Source organism: Taeniopygia guttata, chromosome 12, assembly GCF_048771995.1.
Source record: "Taeniopygia guttata chromosome 12, bTaeGut7.mat, whole genome shotgun sequence".
In the NCBI taxonomy this organism is placed as follows: domain Eukaryota; kingdom Metazoa; phylum Chordata; class Aves; order Passeriformes; family Estrildidae; genus Taeniopygia; species Taeniopygia guttata.
The window spans coordinates 10,749,734-10,772,499 of NC_133037.1; the positions used below are offsets into that span (position 1 = coordinate 10,749,734).

The following is a 22,766-nucleotide window of genomic DNA, read 5'->3' on the forward strand; positions in this document are numbered from 1 at the left end:
TCTCTCACGGCCATATGATAAGCAGAAATAAAAAATTAAAAACCACACAATCAACACTTATTTTTCCATAAGGTCCATCATATTCTTACAGCTTGTATAGTGCAGGCTCCAGAGTTTATCCTGACAGGGAACTTAGTGTGCCAGGCCCTGCACCAGCCCTGGCAAGGGCAGAGGCTGCCCGTGACTGGGAGGCTCACGCTGCAGCCGGAGCGTGCACGGAGGCGTGCCAGAGCAAAGAGCCCCAGAATGTTCCCTGCCCCGCTGCTGCACCCTCACTTCTCTACACTGCCCACTCATGAGGTGACAAGAGTTTCCAGAACACCCATTTGGTCTGCCACAGCTCAGCAGATCCGTTCCAAACCATCACAGTGATCTGTGCAGTACGGTTCCTATGGAGAGGGCTTTGGATAAAGGACTGCTCCTTCATTTGTTGTAACAACAAATCTTTACAATTTGCTTTTTTTAAAGTTTTATTAAGCACAAGGGTTAAATTGACTTCATATGACTGCAAATGTATGATGGTCTTACAGTTTTTCTTAAAGACCACCAAGAACTCTGAAAAAGAAAATTTTCTAATGAAGTTCACTTACTAAATTGCCTTTTGTGGGTGAACATACTCCTCTTTTCTAGTATTTATAGAAATGAGATAGAGGAGCTTGACTTAGCTGAATAGAAAGTTAAAATAAAGGTTCTCTCAGAAATCCGTAGAACTTAGCAAGAGAAGTGATACATCACAAATAAAGAAATCAGCAGTTTTCATTATTAAATTAGGAAAAAAAATCAGTATAATAATAGATCTGCAATGATCTTGAATAGATTATTTCATAAAACTGTCATAAATCTAATGGCAACAGACACAAGCACCTAAGAAGAACTGAAACATTTTACATAGTTCAGTAAAAGTAAGATGCTGCAACAAGGTGTCAAAACAGCCTTCCCAGGAGAAATCCACACAGTTGCTGTTTCCTTTGCCTTTGACGAAACCTGCAGTGCCAAACAACTCAAAAGAAGCTTGAAGCTTGTTCTGTCCCCCAAATCTCTGCATTTCCTGTAGCTCTGGCAAAGCTCCTGCTTCCTTTGGCTGTTGTCTCCTTTCTGATCAGCATATCCATCGCCCAGATCCTTGATTCCACACCCCAGCCAGTTGTATTCCAGGAGCAGTTAGCAGCCAGCACCCAAAGAAAACTTTAACTAAGTTTGGCTCTGTCTGAAGCAAATTTTGAGCAATGGGAGCACAGATGAAATCCAGCCTATCCAGCGTAACTCATTCTTCACACTTGTTTAAGCATGGTCACTCACCGAGGACAGACTGGCAGCCTTCTCTGTGGGCTGTGGATTCCACTGCACTGCCAGGAGCTGTGCTGAGACAAGTCCACATCACACGTCAGTGAAGATGGACTGCACCCTTCAGCTCTGGGATGGAAAAATCAAACTGCTAGATAGGTTCTCTTCCCTGCCGGATACACTGATTTTTAGCAACGGGAAAAGCCAATTAAAGTTTATAAAGACACATTCTCTGCTGATTTTTCCTTACTGCCCACTGCTCAGTGCTGGTATAATGGATAATGTTCTGCCTGTGGGTGTATTTTCTAAGATCTGTCAGTTCTGACAGCATTTTGGCACCTGGATAACTCAAGATCTATACTGAGGGTCCAGGAATGCACTATTTCTCAGTAGCTGATGGGTACATTTTTCAGCAAGGCTTCCCTAATTAAAGGGCTGGAAAGAGATGGGATCAGATTGATAGGCTTTGCAGTCAGATGTTTTATGCTTAGTTTGATGAATTATAAATCACCTTTTGCAACTTTCAGAACATGTGAGAAGAACACATAAGAGAAACTACAAAAATATGTCCAGAATATCACAATGTAATTACTTATTTTCAAATTTTACCTCTGTCCCTATGGCAAGGCCATTAAAGACATACTCAAGAGAAGCAATGCTCAATGAAAATAAGTATCAATACCAATACCAAAAAGAAAAGTGAAGCTATGAAATGAGACACTGCTGGTCTGGGGATACTCCCACATGGAAGTGTTTTGCCCCAGGTAGGACAGAAGATGCATTCCTCCCCCTTTGAGCATCACCCTGGGCTGGGAACACTGCCCTGGAACTGAGTGCTCAGCTCAATCAGCCATGTCCTCTGCCAGACCAGCAGGAAGCTTTCCCTTGTCCTCAGCCATCACAGCCTTGTGTCAGGGCTAGAGAAACCACTGTCAAATGAAATGCTTTGACTTTACTCTCTGTAAAACTGCAGGAAGACAATGTATTCAGTGCTGGCTTCATTGTCTCTGTCAAAGCCCCTTCCCTACATACAGCGAAATGCAGCTCCAGAGAGGCCACTGGCAAGACCTTTCAGAATAATCAGTTTGTTCTGGTTTTAATGGGATCTTTTAGTATTGAAGTTTTTTTTTTTTTGCAGGGTGCATGTGTGTGTGTGGAGAACAACAACAAAAAAGCCCAAACACCAAAACAGGATGTGAGAGCTCAGTATCCCAATGTGGAAGTTCAAAAGTGCCTTGCTGTCAGTGGTGTTCAGAACAGGGCAGACTTTAAAGCTATAGAGAAGAAAGTCACAGACTAACCATTTGGAATAGGGAAAAAACTGTTGGCAATTTATACCATGAAACCAAAGAAATACAATGCAAAGCTATCAGGATTTGAAAAGCACTTCCAGGCACTGAGAGGTTAAAACAATTATTTGAACAGCTGGGAAAATTAAAATGGTAAAATAATAGCTACCCTTCAAAATTCTACAGATGCAAAGAGACTCTTCAATGAGTAACTGATAAAGGGGAAAACACATTTCAAAAGAGAAACTGTTTCACGCATGAAGGTCGTACAAGTAACAGCTCCTCTTAAGAACCCGGATTTCCAGACTTGGCAAGAGATGAAGAGCTGGGGTTAACACATCAGCCTTTTACCTTGTGGGACCTAGGGTAAAATCCTGAATACTTTAAGTTACACATGAAAGTGACTTTGGGCATATTCTTTCTACTGTTTCTGTGGAAAATGTTCCCCACTGTAGCAAAAGCAAGGTCAGAGGAGCATGCCGGAATTATTGTAGCAGTTTGTTTCCTTTCTCAAGGAAATATTCCAGCCCCAATGACTCCAGCAAATGGTGCAATCAGAGCAGTCAGTTCAGGCTGTTTAACTGCTGTTATCTAGGGCTCCCCCATATATATAACCTTGCTCTGGCAAGAATGTGGTGATATGTGATTTTTCAGGAAAAAAAGACAGTCTGTAATAAGTAGCGTTACTATTCAAGGAAGGTCTAACTGGAAGAATAATGCCAGTCAGGATTGCAGTGTGTCAGCCATGGTATACACAATGCTGCTCATCACTGGGTACACAGAGAGACACATCCAGGGGACACACAACTGCAGCAGAGCCATCCCCAGGGCAGGGAGGAGCTGAACAAATACAGCCAGGGAAGGATTATCTGCCATTTGGCTCTAGCTATCCCTGTAGGCAATCAATCCTCTCTCTCTGGTAGCTATTTTAAAAAAAGAAACCAAAATCTTCAGCAAGTAGAGAAAAATTGACAACTGAATATGCAGCACTGTAGAGAAGGAATCAGCTGTACAGTGCCAGCTCGTTTCTGTTCCTCACCCACTGCAAATGCACAACCTCTTCCACATAAACACCGTCCAAACTGTTAACAGGACAGCAATTGAACACACCTCAGCAGAGTCCAAAAACATGGATCCTTTGGCAAAAAAAGGCAGAATCAGAACAGAAGACCAAATCCATCCACCTCAGCAGTGAACTCTTCTATCATTCACACATTTAATTTCACCAGTCTGCAACTGGAAAGTCTTAGCTCTTTTTCTTTCTATCTTCTCTTTCTAAAGAAAGAAATTAGACAGCATAAACACTGAGATCCTCCTGCAGCAGACTTTTTCTCCAATCAAAAACATTTGTTTTTCCAGGACAACTCTCTTCAGAGTAGAGCCTACTTCACTCCACCCTGAGCACTGTCAACATAATTCAGTTGACAATCATCTGGTATTGAGTCCTGATGCTGTCAGGTATCTCCTCTGATGGGTCAGGCTGCTCACTAGGCAAGGACACTAAAAGAAAACATGAAGAGGGTGAGTCTGCAGCCTACCCCATACAACTTGTTCAAATCACCTTGGAACCCTCAGCTACCTACACCAGGTTTGACCACTTTCAGGATCAGAAGTGTCCAACATGTTCCAGAAGGGAGTAGTTGTGCCTATGCCAAACCAAAGTAGCCTGTGCCACAGAAAGTAACACAGCTGACAGAAGGTTTTCAATAAAGGTCTTGATCTTCCTAAGGTCCTGAAGGACCCTGTGACACATTTTTACAAGAGTCAGAGCCCTGGTATTCTGCCAAGATACATACATTTTGTCTAAACTGAAATTATGATTACAGCTTTAATTCAATATGCTCTCCTTCACTTCTGATCCTAATCTGCTGGCAGGAGCTGTTGGACCAGTAAGCACCTGCCTTTTTTTTGCCCTTTAGGTGACTTCATCACTGTGCTGCCTGAACAGATGCCAGCAGCTAGAACTGCAGAGCAAAATAATTTAGGAAATTCACCAGCTGGGTACAAAGTCTGCCTTAGCAGAGCTCCTACTCCTACTGGGAAACCTGCAGATCCATCTCTGGTACCTTGTCATGGCACTGGCTGTGGTAAGAACATAGAACTGGAATATCTCAGCTTGTCCCCTCACTGTACCAGCATGACAACCAGCCATCAGCCTTTTACTTGCCCAAGGTCAAACTGCATCCTGTAAAGCTGGAGTATAGCTGGGTAATGTACTCTGGGTCCTTTGGGGTTCAAAAGAGGGCATAAACCTGACAGAATGAAAAGAACTTGAAGCAGAAAAAGAAGGTGTCAGGCTTGCAAAGCACCCACCTCTTTCTACCCTTCCATGGGATCTCTGATTCTTACCCATCTTTCCTGCAGTCAAAGTCCCCTGTGCCAAGCAGCTTTCATGTTCAGTGAGGAGTGCAGGAGGAGCAGGGAGATGCAGAGCATTACACTATGTCCTTATGAGCTTCCAGCACTCAGAACCTGAAGATTTCTTTTGCTCCTCTGATCAGCCATGTTCAGATGCATATTTAAAAATAAGACAGACACTGAACTCTGTCTTGCCCCTTGAGGGAATTGCAGCCTCCTCCTTCCAAACGCCAGTTCAGTGCTGCAGGGAACAGGCAGCCTGGTGTCAGCTCCGATACAGGCTTTGAAATGAAAGGAATGCAAACGAAGGGGACAGAAGAGAGGAGAGGAGGGAGGGAGAAGGTGCAGAGACACTGGAAGGAAGCAGGTGAAAAAATGAAGACAGAGGGGAAAGGAAAAATCTCAGCCCAGAGTAGAAATGGGTGAGTAAAAGAGATGGAAGGAGGAGGAGGAAGAGGAGGTAGCAAACCCAGGCAATAGCATATCTCTAGCTTGCTTGTTCAGACTACAAGAAAAAACCTACACATGGCCAAGAAGCATTCATGAGGAGATCGGTGAGCCACACATAAAATACATGTAAAATACCCACAGTATGAGTTTTAATCACAGACATCACAGAAGAGTTTTAGAACAATTTACCTTGCTTCTAGCTCAAACATTTGCTTTGAACTCTTCTGACCTCATGGGGACCAACCCCAGTGCTAGAGTGGCATTGCAACCATCTGGAATTCAGCACACCACAAAAAAAATTCAACCAAATAAAAAATACAATGGAGAAAATAACTTGGCAGTGCTATACAGCACTTGATTCTGGTGCCAGTGAGATAAAATGGGGATTCCTGAACCTTCCACATCCTGCCCAAGAGGGCTGGCAATTACTAGTATTTTTAAGCTTAAGAGAAGGATTCCAAGCAGCAACCTCAGGGAAATGGTTTAAAAAAACATAAAAAGATATAGTCAGTAAATTGGAAAAAAAAAAAATCAAACAGATAATCAAGTGCATACCTAGATGTAAACTTGCAAATAAGAAATGCCAAGTTGGGAATCAGGAGGGCAAGTTCCTACAGCTCTACAACGTGCACTTCCAGAAACTCATTGGAACTTCAGTGTACTTGAGAAATCCGTGCCAAGATCAAGAAACACTTCCAACTGTTGATTCTGAAGCAATTATCTGGAAGAACACAAGCTTGCCTGAGGCAAAACACACAGTATGGTGTGAACTTACATCCTGCTGTCAGGATGGACCAGGTACCATGGTGCACACAAATCAAAATTGATGAAGCCAAAGAAAGCACCAACAGAGAGAAAAAAGCAAGAACCAAGAATCACAAGGAAGAGCAGGCAGGACCCAGATGAACAGTTACAGCCTAGAGGCTTGTGGAGCAGTTCAGAGCCACTGAAGAAATTCTCTTGCATATCTGGCTGGTGGGTCCAAATATCAGCTGGATCCAAACCTGCTGGGAAGACCAACAGCTCCAGATTAACACATAATCCTTATAACCTTTTATCCACATGACAGTATACCAGACATCTGTGCTTTACGAGACTCTTCTCAAGGGAAGATGCCTACTTCAGCCTTCAAGCACCACAACATTCCTGCTTTATGTAGTCCCTTAAGAAAAGCTTTTCATAGCAGCAATGAAAGTTTTTTGCACTGAACATCTGGAACCAAAGTCAAAGCACAACCTGGCAGTTTTCCTGGCTGAACAGGAATGCCATTCAAGCTGAGATTCACAGGGAAAAAGTCTGTATTGACAAAGGTTTGAGACAGTGGTTCAAGAGTTGAAGGGAGTCAGAATTGCAATCTGCAGGATTTTCAAGAGGAATATTTTGAACATTATCTTTCTGCTACAGCTGACATCCAAAAATTATTTCCCTTACTTCTCTCATTTAAGTATTTTTTCCCATGACACTTATCAAAGCCACCACCTTCTCAGCAGGAATGGTCAGGACTTATGAGGTCTCCCAAGATGCTGAGATTAGCTACCTCTTTTCTCCATGTGGGAACTCTCAGATCCCACAACATAGTGAGGCAAAGATTTGGACCAGGGATTCAAGTTTTCATGCGGGAATTTCTGGTTGTGTAGCAGATCTAGTTCCAGACACAGCCACTGTGAACCATGTGACAGGATATGAATCCTCTTCCGTATATTCTTTCTGTGTGATCTCCCTCCGTTTCTCCACATCCCCCTTTTCTCTACAGTATTGCAGCACTTCATTGATTCAACACAATCAACAAGAGAGCAGGAAGGCAGAGGCAGCTCTCAGATTGGAACAGCTGGTTTTCTTGATGGCATCATGTCCCAAAGAGAGGTAAGGAATCACAGGAAAAGAGACTGCTTATTCTCAACAGCAAACAACTCCAGACTGGAGAAGAAAGTACAATCCTGCTGACTGAGAAAAAGGCAGCAGTGGGATTTAGAATATATTTCACACTCTTTGATGGATCATGCTTGAAGATTTTGTGGGGAAGCAGAGCTCAGAGGAAACCACGCTTCAAAGCCTACCACTGTACTCAAGGGGCCTATGAAAACTTTATAAATATGACCCCCTGCTGTCCTGTCCAAAGCCCACCTGCAGACCTGCTGACACAACCAATTCCTCAATGGCCATGCTCCCCAGCTACCACACCTCCTTTCCATCAGGCTTTGGAATAAGCTTCTGCCAGCCCTGTCAAAGTGGGCTTAATAACAGATGGACAAGGATGACCAGTGGGGATTGAAAAAAACCCAGCCAGAAGTCATTGACCATTCACACCTCTGAAAAAGGTGTGACAGCACAGCCACACCACAACCAACAACCACACCAAGCACCCATCCCCGAGCTGGCAGACCTCAGGCTGTTTCATTCACACACAGTTGTCTGTCACATGAGTCCTTGGACATAGGACCACAACACTGCAAAGTTTCCTCCTCCCTCATCTCAGTTGCTGTCCCGCCTCAACACACAGCAGCAAAAACAAGCTACCGCGAACTGACAACTGCCTACTCATCATCAGCACAAAGAGCTGAGGCCAGCAAGGATCTGCAGTTGCTCTGATCCCCAGAGCTCAAATTTTCCAAGCATTAAACATTTGCCTGAACAGCACGAAAAGAGGTGCAGGTAGCAAGACCACAGGCTACCTTAAATCCACAAGCCCTTTTATTTTTCCAGGCTGCTCACACATAACACTCTTTTATCTCATCCTAAAATAAGAGAACAGGCCTTAGAGGATCAAGCTATAAACTTTTGAAAGCTTTTTGTAGCTTTCTCTTGCAACAGGGAGTTTGTTTCCATTTCTCAAAAGCCAAGAAGGAAATCAATACTTAGACAGCGAAGGCATATTCCAAAGGACAAATCTTCTCAGTTGCTGCAGTGCCACCCTTGTTGAGTCTCTCCAGTGAAGGTGATCACAATGGTAGGCAGAAGTCAGCCCCTCAAACATTCAGGCAAGCCAGAGTCTCCAAGTGGAAATAGGTTGTTCATGAGCAGCCACTTGGATTCCTCCAGATTCATGTCTCAAAGTTAAGTTTTTATGTGACCAAACTCACGTCTAATAAAGAGTGAGTCAATATCCTTCCCCCCTGCACAAGCACCACTGGGGTCCCTTCCCTCCACCTAATTGCCTGTTTTCACAAGGTATACAAGAACTTATTACTTCAGAGCCTTTGTGCTTCTGAGGAACACGACTGCAACTCACCAGCAGGTTTAGAGTAAGCAGAGAGTGGGACATAAACCAGGCTCATGGATGCACAAGATGCTTAGATGAGTCCCACTTCCTTAAGTAGGATAAAGCTCCAGACATGGCTTGGGGGGAGCCCCGCATTCAGGGGAATGCTGGTACACTGAACCCAGAACAGTGTCCCTCGTGTCACCTGGGCAGGCTCTGCCCTGCTCTCCAGGGTCTACTCTGGATTTGGCAAAGCTCCTGATCTACCAACATTGCTTGGTTTTTATACAAAGCAAGTCAGGGCTCTGCAAGGCAGTACAACATCTTTGTTGACATTTCAGTCCCTCAGAGAGAAGCTCTCCTTTGGCTTTGTGTCAGCCACCTTTGGCTGTGTCAGAAAACAGTGCATAGCCTGCTCTCTCAAGCAAAGCTGTTTGCCTGTGCAAAGGTTCCCAGCTAACAGACAGGAGGCAGCAGCTGGAGAAAGGAGACCTGGGATCACTGCACACAATCTCACCTTTTATTATTTAGCCACATTTACTGAACACAGCCTGGCTCTAATCCATCAGTGCAAGAAGCCTGCTAATACACTCAGCTGATTGGAGAGAGACTTTCCTGCATTTTATGGGGTTTTATTGTAGCAAATGCCAAGGCTCAGCAAAACAAGAAGGCACTAAGAAGGGTCTCACACAGCCTGGGCTCCTTCCCAACCAGCACTCATCTGATACTGGATTAAACAAGGAACTTGGGAGCATCCTGTTGTCTCAAGTTCACAACATAGCTTTGTGTGCACACGAGCCACCCATCAGCAGTTGCAAGAACAAAGTATGACTTTCACTTTTAATTGTGAAATTAAAATGCTTGTATTTTTTTAACCAAGTGGCCGCCCATGTGTCTCAAGACATTTGATAAAGACTGGAAAGAGGGAAATGCATTAGAACATTACACCCAGTCTACCTTCAGCAATGAACCTGCTTCTGCTCCAGAGGTCAATCTGGACTCTGTACAAGCTTTAGAACTTTAAGGTTGGCTTTTGCAGAACTGGTGCCATACAAGCTCTCCACAAAAATTTCTCCAGTGCACTCCTCTCTCTCACAGTGCCTTCAGCCTGTCAGCTCAAGGTACACACAGCTAGGAACACTCCTACCTGGATCACAGCATCCAATACATTTTTCAGTGGCTGTCTACTATTACAAGATTTGAGAAGATTTCCCAAGCCTCAGAATACTCCTAAGTGCAGTTAAACTTGGTACCAAAAGATAAAATACAACCTTGATGTGCCACAGGAAGTTAAACAGCACTGACAACACCCCAGGGGCCCAGAAATACTACAGAGCTTGTTAAATTATGGTAATCCTCAGTAGGTTGCATTGAGCACTACTGAAGACAAAGTTTTCAATAGTTCCTGCTGATATAGCCTGATGGAAGCTCTTGTGTTCAAAGTCACCAACTGGTACACACCTAAATCCATGAAGAGACAGTGCCAGAGAGCCCAGAGGATCATTAGAAGTATCTCTGTAACTTCCCAGCACACTATGTTTAGCTGCAGGCAGTGCCTCTAAACAAAGATACATCTCCTCCCTTCTTCTACCCATGGAAAGGAATCAGCAGAAGTTTTCAAACATGGAATGAAGATGGTATTGAGATGGGACAAACAAAAAAATAGTAATTCAGTCTCCTTTTTAAATCCTTTGGAGAGATCAGCAAGGCTCTATATTGTATCTATAACCACAAACTTTCTTATTTTGTCAAATAACTTATCTTATAAAGCTATCAAGTAGGTAACTGAAACACAGTGTACTACTTGCCCTACTGCCTCACACAGAAGATAAAAACCCCAATTCTTTGATATTTAGAAACACGGGGATTTTTTTTCATCTTATGCCATTATACTATTCTACATTGCAAGGTTTACAGTTATATCAGCAAAAAAACCTCTAGAGTATTTTTTAAACAGCAGCTGAGCAGGGACCCATCACATACCTGGGCACTGCTTGTCTGAGCCCTTACAGGCAGTCAGAGAGAACCCACAATTCAGTTCAGTCCTGTATCACTCTCCTATTGCCACACTAGTCAGGAAAGTGCTACAGAGAAAAAAAATTCAAGAACAGAAAGAATTTAATATAATATCTAAAGAAGAAAGGTGTGTCCTAGATAAAAACTGAACTATTTCAGTAGCTGTGTCAGGGCACTGCATGGTACTAAAAAGAGAATAAACTCAGAACAACTGCAAGTCATGAGTAGAAAACATCCTTCAGAAAATAAGACAAATGTAAAAGTTTCATAGCAATTTGGTCTGAATGCAAGAAGAAAAAAGATTGCAGCTGCTACCATCTCCCTAAATTTTAAGCTTGCTTTTTGTCCAGTTATCTGATTTCCTGAGGATATATATTGTGAACAAAACTTCAAACAAGCAGAAAGAACATTTGAAATTCCAAGAGTCTCTACAAGTAACTGCAATGGGAAGGTATCATCTCACACCAGGCAGGAGGACACTGCTACCTCCCAAAGGTCTGCATCACCTGGACATGTGGGTGCTCCCTTCAGTTTTTAAGACAGTGTCCACACTTTACAAGTCATTAGAACATCTCAAATCATACTCATCAGCAAACTCAGAGAGGAATCCAGGGAACAATGAATAAAAACATCCTCCATTTTCATATGAAACACTGGCATCAGGTTGGGGTTGAAGTACACACACCACAGAGAGGAAATTGGAATAATCAATGTGCATGATTCAAGCAGTTCAGGAGCTTAAAAAAAAGAAGTTAATCAGAATCTTCTCTCACCAATATTACATTCATCCTGAGGAGGGAACTAGAAACTTGTTGGGACACAAAAATGCTGCCAGTGTAGTGGTGATTGTTGAGAGTTCCCAGTCCCCCAATAAAAGAACAGTGTAATAGTGCTTTATTAACAGCCCGAACCAAGGAACCCTGAGCTTTCTGTTCCACAGCCCAGAGGAGTAACCCAAGAGATTAACTCCTCAGAAACACAAGCCAAGTCCTTGTGGGCAGCAAACGTGGACTGATAAACCTAAGGGGAGAGAATGCAGAGGCAGATGGGCAGAGGTAATCAGAAATGACAGAAAGATGAGCAGGCAGAGGGCAAGCAGAATGCTTGAAGGACAGAGGCAGAGGAGATAAAATTTTGTAGCATACAGGTATTTTAAAAGTTAAATCAACAGCTTTCCAATACCATCATTTAAAAAATCATTCCCCCTAATATATGCAGGAAGCCAGCTGCTTGCAAAATGACCTTTAAACCCTATGCACCATGCCTTATTAGACTAATTCAGAGCTGGAGATTGGCTGATCCTGAAATCCATTTATACAGGACAAACAGGCATTCAGCAGGGGCAAGGAGCGAACACATTGTCAAAATAATTTTGTCTGCATTTCTGCATGCACACTCAGGCTCAACACAGTAAAGCAGCACTTCTCCAGCTTTAGAAACAAGGTACACCACACATTGCAGCATTGCTGCTTCCCCTGCATTACAAAGGTTTAATTATAACAAGCATTGTCTTTCTGGACAGCTTCTGTGACTGCAGAGGTCTTTAAGAGCCTTTCACCAACTCTTAAAGGCCCCAGTAAAGGCCTCTAACCAAAATGGATGTTATAACCAGAAGAATGTTTCTTGCCAGAGATGGAAGTATCAGCAGCACAGCTAACTCTAACACTGTATTCAGATCACTGTAACACACTCTCTTCAACATGTCTTGTTCCTGTATCTGAAGTACTGGTGTCCAGAAAGGTTTTTTGCAATTGCCTTGCAAAGGTTTATCTAGGACTGAAAGCTTTAAATTGTTTTGGAAGCATCACAAGTATGTCAGGAAATATCTCCAGACAAGCAGGCCTGTTGGGCAGACAGACAGTGTCACAGAGGGGTGAAAATCACAATTACTGCAGGCATGATGCAGAAAGAAACTTTCCCTTGAAGTTTGGATTTTGTAACAGATGAATGCTCTACAGCCTTGGACGAGTTGGCTCTGTGGAGAGAACAAACACTAGCAAGCAGCATCAAGGCAACTTCATCTCTTCCTCCAGTATGCCACAGTTCAGAAGAGAAAAGCATTGGCTTCCCACTGACAGGAGAGCTCATCCATCATTCACTAACTTCCAAAGAAGGACTACTCAAAGCAGTCTTGCTTGCTTGGGAGCAACTCTTCCACTTGAATGGGACCACTGCCACCACAATAACCCCTGCACACTGCCCACACAGACACATTCAGCTGAGTGATGAAGGCTTTAAATCCCACTAGTCCTCAAAGAATACAGCCCCAAAACCTGCAACAAAAATACCTGATGGATGGTGTGTGGAGACTGCAAACAGCAGGAAACCATCCTGTGCAGACTATGATCAACAAAGAGCAAAACAAATCTTTGGTTTCCCCAGTTTGTCATGAAGGCTTTGGCATCACAGATAAAATTTCCCAAGTTATAGCCAAGTTGTCAGAGAATGGATCTAACATTAGTATGGAAGTTATGGAAGTCAGGGCTACTTTGGAACTTCCTGGGAGTCTGAAAGCACTTGACCACTGACCTTGTGCTTCTAACCAGCTGCTGCTATCGACAGCAATTTTTGTGGATCTGTTTCAATCTAACTTCAGCAGCAAAACACATAGTTTAAAAATTGGAAATAAACTTCTTTCTGTCCAAGATTGCTTGGTCATCAGTCTCCTGGAATTAATCTGAGTAAGAATTTCCACTTCCCACTTGCCAACAGTGCTACAAATCTTTTCTGAAAGAATCTGGCATTAAAACAACCACATGTATCACAACAGTCTCTCATTCCCAAGCAACTATTTTCCATACTAGATAAGCCTGACTGAATACAGGCTACAGCTCTCAGGAAAATGCTGCCTAACACACCATACAGAGAACACAGAACTAAAGAAATGCTTGATCTATATAGTCCCACTAATTTAAACCTAAAGATAAATAATTTTTGAAAAGAAAGAGAGAGAATACAAAGAGTAAAATTTTGATATCAGAGTCTAATGAGACTTTTCAGACACACCCACTCAAAGACCTCATCAGAGCATCAGGTCAGCTAAGATGTCTCATTCCTGACCAGCTAACTCTTATAATATTTTATTGTAAAAAATTTTTAGACTATTTTTAAGCACTTTAAGGCAAACCAGATTTTAAAACAAGACTGTAGCAAGGCCACATTTTAGAAGTAACAAAATGTCAAATAATTCAACTTTAGAAACTGTAGAAGTCATACTGACTTCTTTCCCTCTTTTACAGAAGTTGCTTTCAAAATCATCTGTAAAACATACATATTTAGATTAACTTTACCTGTAAATATATCTGAATTCAGAACCATCAAGCAAGAAATTAGACTCAAAAGCAATTATGCCTCACTATTAAAATATCTAAACCCCCAAACAAACAAAAAACAGAAAATAATAATAAAAAAACATGCACAGGGACTGGATGTTGAACTGTTAGAAAACAGACTGTTTATGAGAAGAGAAATACAGTCAGAAGTCCTCCTTCCAGATCAGGGCAATTGGATACAAGAACTTCAGAGGTAAAGATGATGTAGCATATGGACTAAAAGAGGAGCCCTGAAGCACAGCCAAGTGAATTTTGAACTTATTTTTGCTCATTTTCTTCAAAAATTATAAACCTGTGGAGGTTTGGGCTTCATAGGGACTACAAAGAGCAGAGAGAGAGAATAATTTGTTCGTGTGGGTTAATAAGTGCTCACAACACACCAGGCTGTGGGGAACATCAGAGCTTCATGAAGTGCTGAGACACAGAGTAAATAAAGAACTTATGCCTCCAGCTTCGTAAATATCAGGTACAGGCAGCAGACATTTCCATTTTAAGTAGGCCAGTATTTACTCTGGAACATGCCTCATATATTAAGATGGTGGTTTATGTCCTTTCAGGCAGCTCTATATTTTTAGTTTATCCACCAGTGAACTCTTGAGGATATGAAGCATTATGTACAGACCCAAGACTCGCCAGAACCTACAACTGCTGCCTTGAAAATCAAAACAATAACTTCATAATTAGAAGCAAGATATGGATCCTCTTCACCTTTGCAAATACCAGGTCAGGGTATGCCTGGGTACAGTTAATCCAGTGCTCCTCTGTGTTTATGACTAAACAAACAGCAGCTGCCTGCAGCTTGCAGCTCTCTCCCAACTCCCTTGTGGGGGCCATTTATTGAATCATAAACTCCTCTGATAGTGTTATCATCACAGCATTTGCACAAATACAGGTTGAAAGAGAGAAAGATTAAAAAAAAAAAATAGATAATTTCCTTTATAGAGAAGGCGAGACAAACCATTCACAGATATGTTTGCTGTGAGCAAGGACCGCCAAAAGGGAGGCAGGACAGCTGTGTACCTGGCTGAGGATGGCTGGGCACAGCATCCTCCAGACAGGAAACACACAGATTTATCTGAAAATACAAACCTGAATTCCAGAAAGCTCAAACAACCCTAAAGCCTTTCAAGTTAGATATACTGTATTTCAAGCAGCATACCATGCGATAGATCTCTTCAATGAGGCTTCAACAGCCAAGATCTACCTCTGCAGAATCCCAGGGGCAGGAGAAAGCCTGGCATTTCTAGAGTACAGATACAGACATTGCTACACCTGGTCCAAACTTTCTTTCACCAGGCACACACACTGACTGCTCCTCTCTATCCCAATAAGTACACAGCCTGTCTATAAAGTACTCTGAAATCCACCAGAATGGAAACAACATGTTAGCAAAAGCCTGATGATCCTGCATGATCAGATACCTGCAGTGCAGCCTGTGGCATCCAACTCCGTTTCTCTTAAGCAGAGAGAGATCCAACTTGCAGAAATTAAAGCTCCCAGCAGGATGAAGAATGCTTGAGCAAAACTGCTCCAACAGAATGGGAACTGCAGAAATACCTGCAGCATCCTCTCAGCAATCTAAGTCCCTGCCCACAGATTAGAGACAAACTTCCAGCAGAAGTGTAATGCTTTGCTTTGCATGCCAGAAGGGAACTGGGCTTTCACAGAGATCACTTGGAAATGTAAACACAATAAATTGACCATATTCCTTTTTATTATAGTCAAGGGCAAAGCAGAATATAGACGACTCGGGGTTATGTTAAAAGTCTCCCTTCACTGGAATTCAGTCAATCAGTATTTAGCAAGGGCTTGTTTGCACACAGCAGAGTATCTCACAGTAAACGTGTGTTAGAGAAACTCACCGGTTTATTGCATCATAATTTCCTTACATAGACAAGCCCTAAAGCCCTGACAGAAGTATGTTTACCTCTGTCTGTTATGAATAGCAGATTTGTGGGAAGTTGGACACAGAAGAGGGAGGAAGAGTGCAGGATTATGAATGGCTCCTAGCTCAATATATACAGCTCCTATTGACAAGGGAAAACACATGTCTGAGTACACGGCTCCTGATAGCTTGGTTTGGCCAGAAGCTAGTGCACAAAAATTTCACCTTGGTCCTTCTGTGGAAGACAGGCACCTAGAGACAGTAAGGAAACCCCTGAAAAGGAGGAATACACGCTCTTCAATAACAGACATTTTTCTGCACACAGTTGCAGGAAGCAGGTTCTGTTTGAAATCTCAAATCACATTAATATACGGTCACCAGAGGCCTCATTTTCCAAGTGGCAGCTGGCTGGAGATTCCCTGGTATAGCCACCAATTACGTAACAAAGTAACCATCTAAAATTTGCCTTCAACTCACATTTGTCTATTGGTGTGAACAGAATGCAAGGGCAGCAGAATGGGTCACAAACACTTTGAAAAACTTGCATGTGAGTGCATATTTGCACAGGGGAGGGAAGCAATTAACTAATAGGACTCAGACTTTTTAAAACAAAATCATTTGTTTTCCCCTTCCATCTGGACCCAAACTAAGAAATTACGCAGATTTCCATTGCCCACACTCTTTTTCCTTCCACACCCCCTTTCTCACTGGCACAAGATAAAACCTTGGGGAAACAGCAGCAGCAATTTTCAATTCTCATTATCTAACGGCAGCAGTGGTTCTTGGTGAAACTTGCGGTCAATAAACTACAGGCAATTTTGAAAGACACAATGGGAACTGCCCCTCCTACAGCTGTCCCATTATCCCAGCTTTTATTAGATTTAAAGCCAGCGATTTTTATGCTGTAGCTCAAGTTCTGCAGAGCCATGGAAACAGACCACCAGAAAATATAAAACACTCCTAAATTAAACAGGAGCTATCACAGTAGCATCCTCTAAAGCCAGAGAACTTCCACTTAAGCAAAGCATGGGATGCAGCAAGGACCCCAGTGCCTAAAGGGGCTGATGAGTCAATGCTCGGTGCAGTGATGCTGCGCTGAGTCAACGGTGATGCGCCCAAAACTCAACATTCAGGATGGTATATATGGAAAAGCTCATGAGCAAGTTAGGCAGGCCAAGTTGAAAGCATACTGGTCACAAAGGTGGTCAACCAGAACAGGATCCTACTCCCATAACCATGAGCATACCAGAACAGGCACCAACTTTGTAGTCTATGCTCTGGATGTACCTCCCAAGAGGCAGAGGGAAATACTCATCTCTGGCTGGCAATTCAGCTGGCCTGTTTCAGATGACTCTTTAAAATCAGAAGCATCACACTCTACATGTGCCTATTTCTCTCTGTTGACTACAAGAGATGGCCCAATAGCCAGAAAATATACAAACCAGCTATATCTCTACCATGTCCCACAATAAAGTAACCTCTCCTAGGAAGAGGAACTGTACAGAAAACCAATAGAAAATCAATTTTAAAACTCATAAAATGATTATCCAACATATTTGTTTATGGGACAGAAATAACTGAGGGTGTATCTCAGCTCAGAAATGTGCACAACAGGCAAAGGGAAATGGGTGTCCAAAGGAACGGTCTCAAACAAACACAGTAAGGGGGAAGAGGCAAAGAATTATTCTCATCCACTGTAAGCTGTAATTTTCAGTCTAGAAATCTAGAGCTGGCTTTCTCTGAGCCTAATGTATACCATGCCCTGCAGACATTTTTACCAGCCATCAAAAGGAACTTACAGAGAAGCAGATGCTTCATTAAAGAATATTCAGCAAGCCTTATAAAATCCTTAGTAAAAAGCAAGCGAACAAATCACCACCATGCAAGTGAGATGAAGTCACACATCCAACTTTGATTACGTTTCCTCCTGCACTGGAAAACAAATAGTGTTTAAAAAAAAAAAAAATACCAAAGAAATTAAGAGATTCTGGCCTTTCTTTCCCACATTCCTCCAACCTGAATTTCCTGAAAGAGGAATGCATGAGACAAAGCCATTTGGTATAAGATGCTAATTTAAATTTAAAGAAAAATAACAGCTTAAAAAGGGGAAGGGAGGAGGGAGTTTTAATCCTACATGATAAAACAACAGCTTGTGATTGCTACATGCATCTCAAGAGTCAGAAGAGTCAGTAAGAGCAGTGAGGCAAATTGTCAGGGAATTGAACCATCCTGGGACAAAAGGAAACCACAGAAGACACATTGCCTTACAAAAGTTGTATTTGAATTTGTACTTGCAGAACCCTCTAATGCCTACCTCTAGCTGCAAGGTGTTAATTACCTATTCCTTAGTCTCTCAAGTCCCTTCTTAAAACATAGCAAGATTTTCTGCCACATTGTAATCATCCACAACAAAATAATGCCCCACGCACTTCTCCTTCCAGGTAGTTTATAATAATAGTGGGAAAAAATATTCTGAAGTTCATTGAAGACTCTGGGAATGAAGACAACCAGACAACCCCCAGTGTCTGGTTTATAAAGAAAACCTACCAAAACCTCCACCAAATCCAAAAAAGATCCAATTTATTAGGATCTTTCACTGCCCTCTGCTGTTACCAGTCATTTAGCTTCCAATTTACTCTTTAATAATGTTGGGCTGGGGCTCAGGGCTGGCAGCATCCCAGCCCCTTTCTCAGGCGGGTTGGAGCCGCAGCTTGCAAATATGCTGAAGTTTAATGCAATCTGTCTTCTTTGGTAATCACATTCCGCCTGCACTGCATGCAATAAAGATGTATTGGTAAATGCATTTGCTAAAGATATACTCCACTGAAAAGGCTACAAGCCTGATTTAGAGGAGGCAAGGAGGATAACAGAGGCTGGCAATATATGCACCAATGCTCTGCACACAGCAACCAGGGGCATGGATTGTGCAGCAGCAGCACAGGCACCACTTTACTTTAAAGCAGAGGAAGAAAAAGAAACCACATGTTTTGGGAGCTGGGGACTTTAGAGATACCAGAGAAAAGCCCTTTCCCTGGCAGCTTTAACCTTGCTGATTTGCAGACATACAAAGACCTTCTTTGTAAACAGGAAGGAAAAAAATTCCACTAGGAGTAGCAACAACATTTGGTCTAATATATCCTGACAATTTTCCCATCTCCTTCTGTCGGGCTTCTTCTGGGAGCCGGCTGGCAGCTTGTTTCACGTTATACTTAAATCAGGCATACAGCTTCCCCTCACAATGCTAATGCAGAGAAAGACTGCTTCTATAAAATATCCACCTCTCCCCCACCTTTTGCTTTAATAACCCCATGAGAGAAGTCTCAATTTTCTATTACCATACTTTTCCCTACATGCACTTTACTGTATTCTCAGCACCTTTGGAGAATTTTCTGCTCTCAAAAAAACCCAAAAAGCAAACCAGAAAAATCTGCCCTTGAGGGACACCTGACCAACTGATTTCTCTCATGGCTCAGGACCATACCCTAGTTGTAATGTCCAAATACTTCATTTTCTTTTCCCCTTCACTTGTTTCAATAGCCAGAAATTCTTCCAAGGTACTGAGCAGCCACTGTCCTAAGGCATCAACAGAATTTACTGGGACTCTGCATCTCAGAAGGAAGAGCCATAAGGCTTCCTGGCCTCCCACACAAGATGAAGAGTTTTTAGGAGTATGGAATTTTCTTAACAGACAGCAGCTTTACCCAGCATAAAATGTTTCCCCATGCAGCAATGAAAAGAAGCAAGACATCAAATTGCAAAGTCCCACAACAGGAGATGTTTAGAGCCTGTTGAAAATGTTGCAGACATTGCCAAGGTGGATTTACTTACTGTTTGCAGTATACAACATCCACGAAGGTAAAACTAGGGAAAATCATTGACTGACTTTGAAACCTGGGAGCACTGGTTCTGCTGTTGTGGTGGCAGCTTGGTACAACAGGACTTGCTGACAGGAATGAAGTTGGGATACACTGTGTGACTGGGAAATGTGGAATGAATGTGGGAAAATGGATCCCAAGGAAGATTTGTCTCCTATGAAGATTGCAATTTGACTAACAGATACCACAGCTCTCAAAAACACTTCTCAGAAGAAAGCAACATGCAAAACAAGACAGCAAAGCCAGCCAGTACAACAGAGAAGCTTTTGTTACCTTCCGAGCTGCACTAACACAGCGCTGATATTCCTTTGCCAGCTCCGAGCATTTGAGCACTTCACGTTTGTTTTCTTGGTAGCACTTCAGAATTTCAGACTGCAAGTTTGCACAGATAGGATCAGCATTCCTCCTCCTGCAGCGAAAACAAGCACAGAATGATGTGAGGAGTTTTCAACCACTTACTACCACTTTTCCAGCAACACACATACTAATTTTATGCCAGAGTCATGTAGTCCTAATAGTGAAACTGGTGGCAGCAGCAATCACAAAAATGGGTCAAATGACCACCAGTGTCTTTCAATTGAAAAATCCAGGGTACTTAGCAAAAGAAGGAACATGATCTTTCTTAGCTGGTGTAGAAGGCTGTTATATAAAACATCATCACTTCGCAGTCAGGAGGAAAAAAAATCCCCAAGTCCAAGAGTTTCAATGATTTTCTCAACTCACACTGGAAATCTTTGGCAGAACTCAAGAATCCTGGCTGGGCCTGGATTCTACTAGATCTGTAACAGTCTGACAAGGAACTGAACAGACTTGTTGAATAAGCCACCTCGATCTATTGAATTCTCATCTATTTAAAGACTCCAAGAAATCCAGCATGGTTGGAAGCACTGCAATTCTCCTAGTGACTAGAAAAAAAACACAAAAAAAAACCAGCAAGACCAGATATCTGCTTCTTTATATTTCTGCAGAAATTAGTATTCATACTCAGTAAATGGCATTGACAGCTACCCAGGAACAATTAAGGATGATGTTCCTTTACTCTAATGTGCATGTGTACATATGGCACATCATCAGCAACAGTACCAATAAAGGGGAAGGTCGTTGTAAAACAATCCCAGCAACAATGGCACGAACACAGTAATGACAGTGACATCATCTGCACAGACAGGCAGACACAAATTGCAGGCATTCACAGCACCATGGCCATGGTATGCTTTACCAGAGAGTAAGAGAACATATGCTTAGGTGTAGCAATCCTCAGATGTCGTCTCCTAAACCATAAATCCATTTAATTCCTTGCATTTCCTGCTCCAATATGCTTAGAGATCTGTACCCAAATATCAAACACACCTCTTCCTTCCAAAGCACTTGATGCTGCAGGCAGATATTAATGCCATGCTATGATGTTTTCATCTCCACAGTAACAACAGGCACTCATTCAGCAAAAGGGCTTCATGGCAAGGCAGAGAGAGGGAAAACATGACCTGTCCCTGGGCATGTCACAGTCTCTCAGGTGGAACAGATTTCTAAGAAACAGGAAATCTTAAACCAAGATCTAAACACTTTTGGAGAGCTCAGATATGAGTTTCCAAATCATGCACATCTGTGTAAGGTGCTCAGGAAAGAAGTGGAAGGACCAAAAGAAGAACAATTTTGTCTTTTCCATATCAGCAACCTGGGTGCACTCTCACAATAATTTGGTTGAGATATACTCTGATTGATATTCAGTCCTCAGTCCTACTGCCAACATCCATGGACAGAGTAGGAATTTACCAGTATGACAGCCACACTAAAACACTGAGATTTGATCAGAATCCAACAAAGATACTATACAGACTTCTTTTTCTACCTCTTCACTAATCTCACAGCTTTTAGAAGAAACTTATTCCATGCTCAGTCCCTAAGGGTTAGTGTTCATTTTTAATTTCTATGTTATATAGCAAATCACCTTTAAAGCCTCAAAAATCCATATTCCAGAAAAAAAAAAATCTTCAAATTTTGGGATAGAAAAGAACCCAGAGAGAGCTTCAGAAACTCATAATGTTGGCATTTTGCTTTGTCACTAACTTTAATATCACTCTAATCAAATCAGTGAGACTGTGGAAATGATACCAAACAATACCAGGTCAGGAAATACCACCAAATCCCTCAATTCATTGAAAAAGTTAAGACTTTTAAAATTAGTTTTTTTTTAAACTCAGTGATGTTAAACTGAAGGGCATTTTGTAATTTTCGTATAGAAACCTGGAAGAGCTAAAAGGTACAGCATACCACAAACCAGTTTGTATTCATCTGAACTGAACAACATCTTAGAAATATTTAGAGGTTGTCATTGTCAGCAGGGAGAGCTACAGGAATTATTTTGCTTTAGATCACTGTCCTTCCTATGGTATCAGTCTTCACTGCCTAGAATAATTATGAAGTTAGGACTGGCCTTTGGGCTCAGACAGTGCTGCAAAGTCTGTGGCCCTCTTCCTTAACAGACCCCTTGTGCTCAGCCCACAGGGCTACTTAAAAGCCACACAGTGGTGAGCAAGAAGCCACAAAAAAAAAAAGAAAAAAAAAAAAAAAAGAGTATTGTTGCCTAAAGCCTACCAGAAGCAGGGGATCAATCAGCACAGACCAGTATGCATTGCCCAGCAAGTATTTAAACCAGCATTCCTACACATCACTTCCCACAACACAGGGAGGATTTATTTGGTACTGTGCACCCAAAATCATAACAAGATTTTTCTCCTATATTTCTTCAAAATAAAACCTCAAGCTGTGGTTATGCATCAATTGTACCAGCTTCTCAAAACAGATTTAGAGATGCTAATCAGCAAATTGCAAAGTTGGTTTAGGTGATTATCAATACAAGTTACTGTGGAATCTGGGAGTAGATAAGTTATCCAAAATCAGCAGATTAGTTCTGGTGCCCATCTGGACTGGAAAGAGGCACCTGAATGCTCTGGTGAACAGCTGCCTGAGTTGCTTTCCTCCCTGCACAGCAACCACAATGCCTGCCCAGTCTGAATCAAGGGGGTGCCACTCTCCTCTCACATTAACACTCAGCTTCAGGTTACATTTCCACACTGG

General features: G+C 42.2%; 1 protein-coding gene across 4 annotated transcripts in view; it reads right to left on the reverse strand.

Moving 5' to 3' along the window:
- CHCHD6 (coiled-coil-helix-coiled-coil-helix domain containing 6) overlaps window positions 1-22,766 on the reverse strand; it is a 109,330-nt gene that overhangs the window by 16,796 nt on the left and 69,768 nt on the right. For 3 of the 4 annotated variants that reach the window (XM_041718645.2, XM_030282730.4, NM_001245328.1), the window contains 1 exon segment: window positions 19,962-20,097. In XM_041718645.2, the coding sequence (XP_041574579.1) occupies window positions 19,962-20,097 (136 nt within the window). 4 annotated transcript variants of the gene reach the window in all.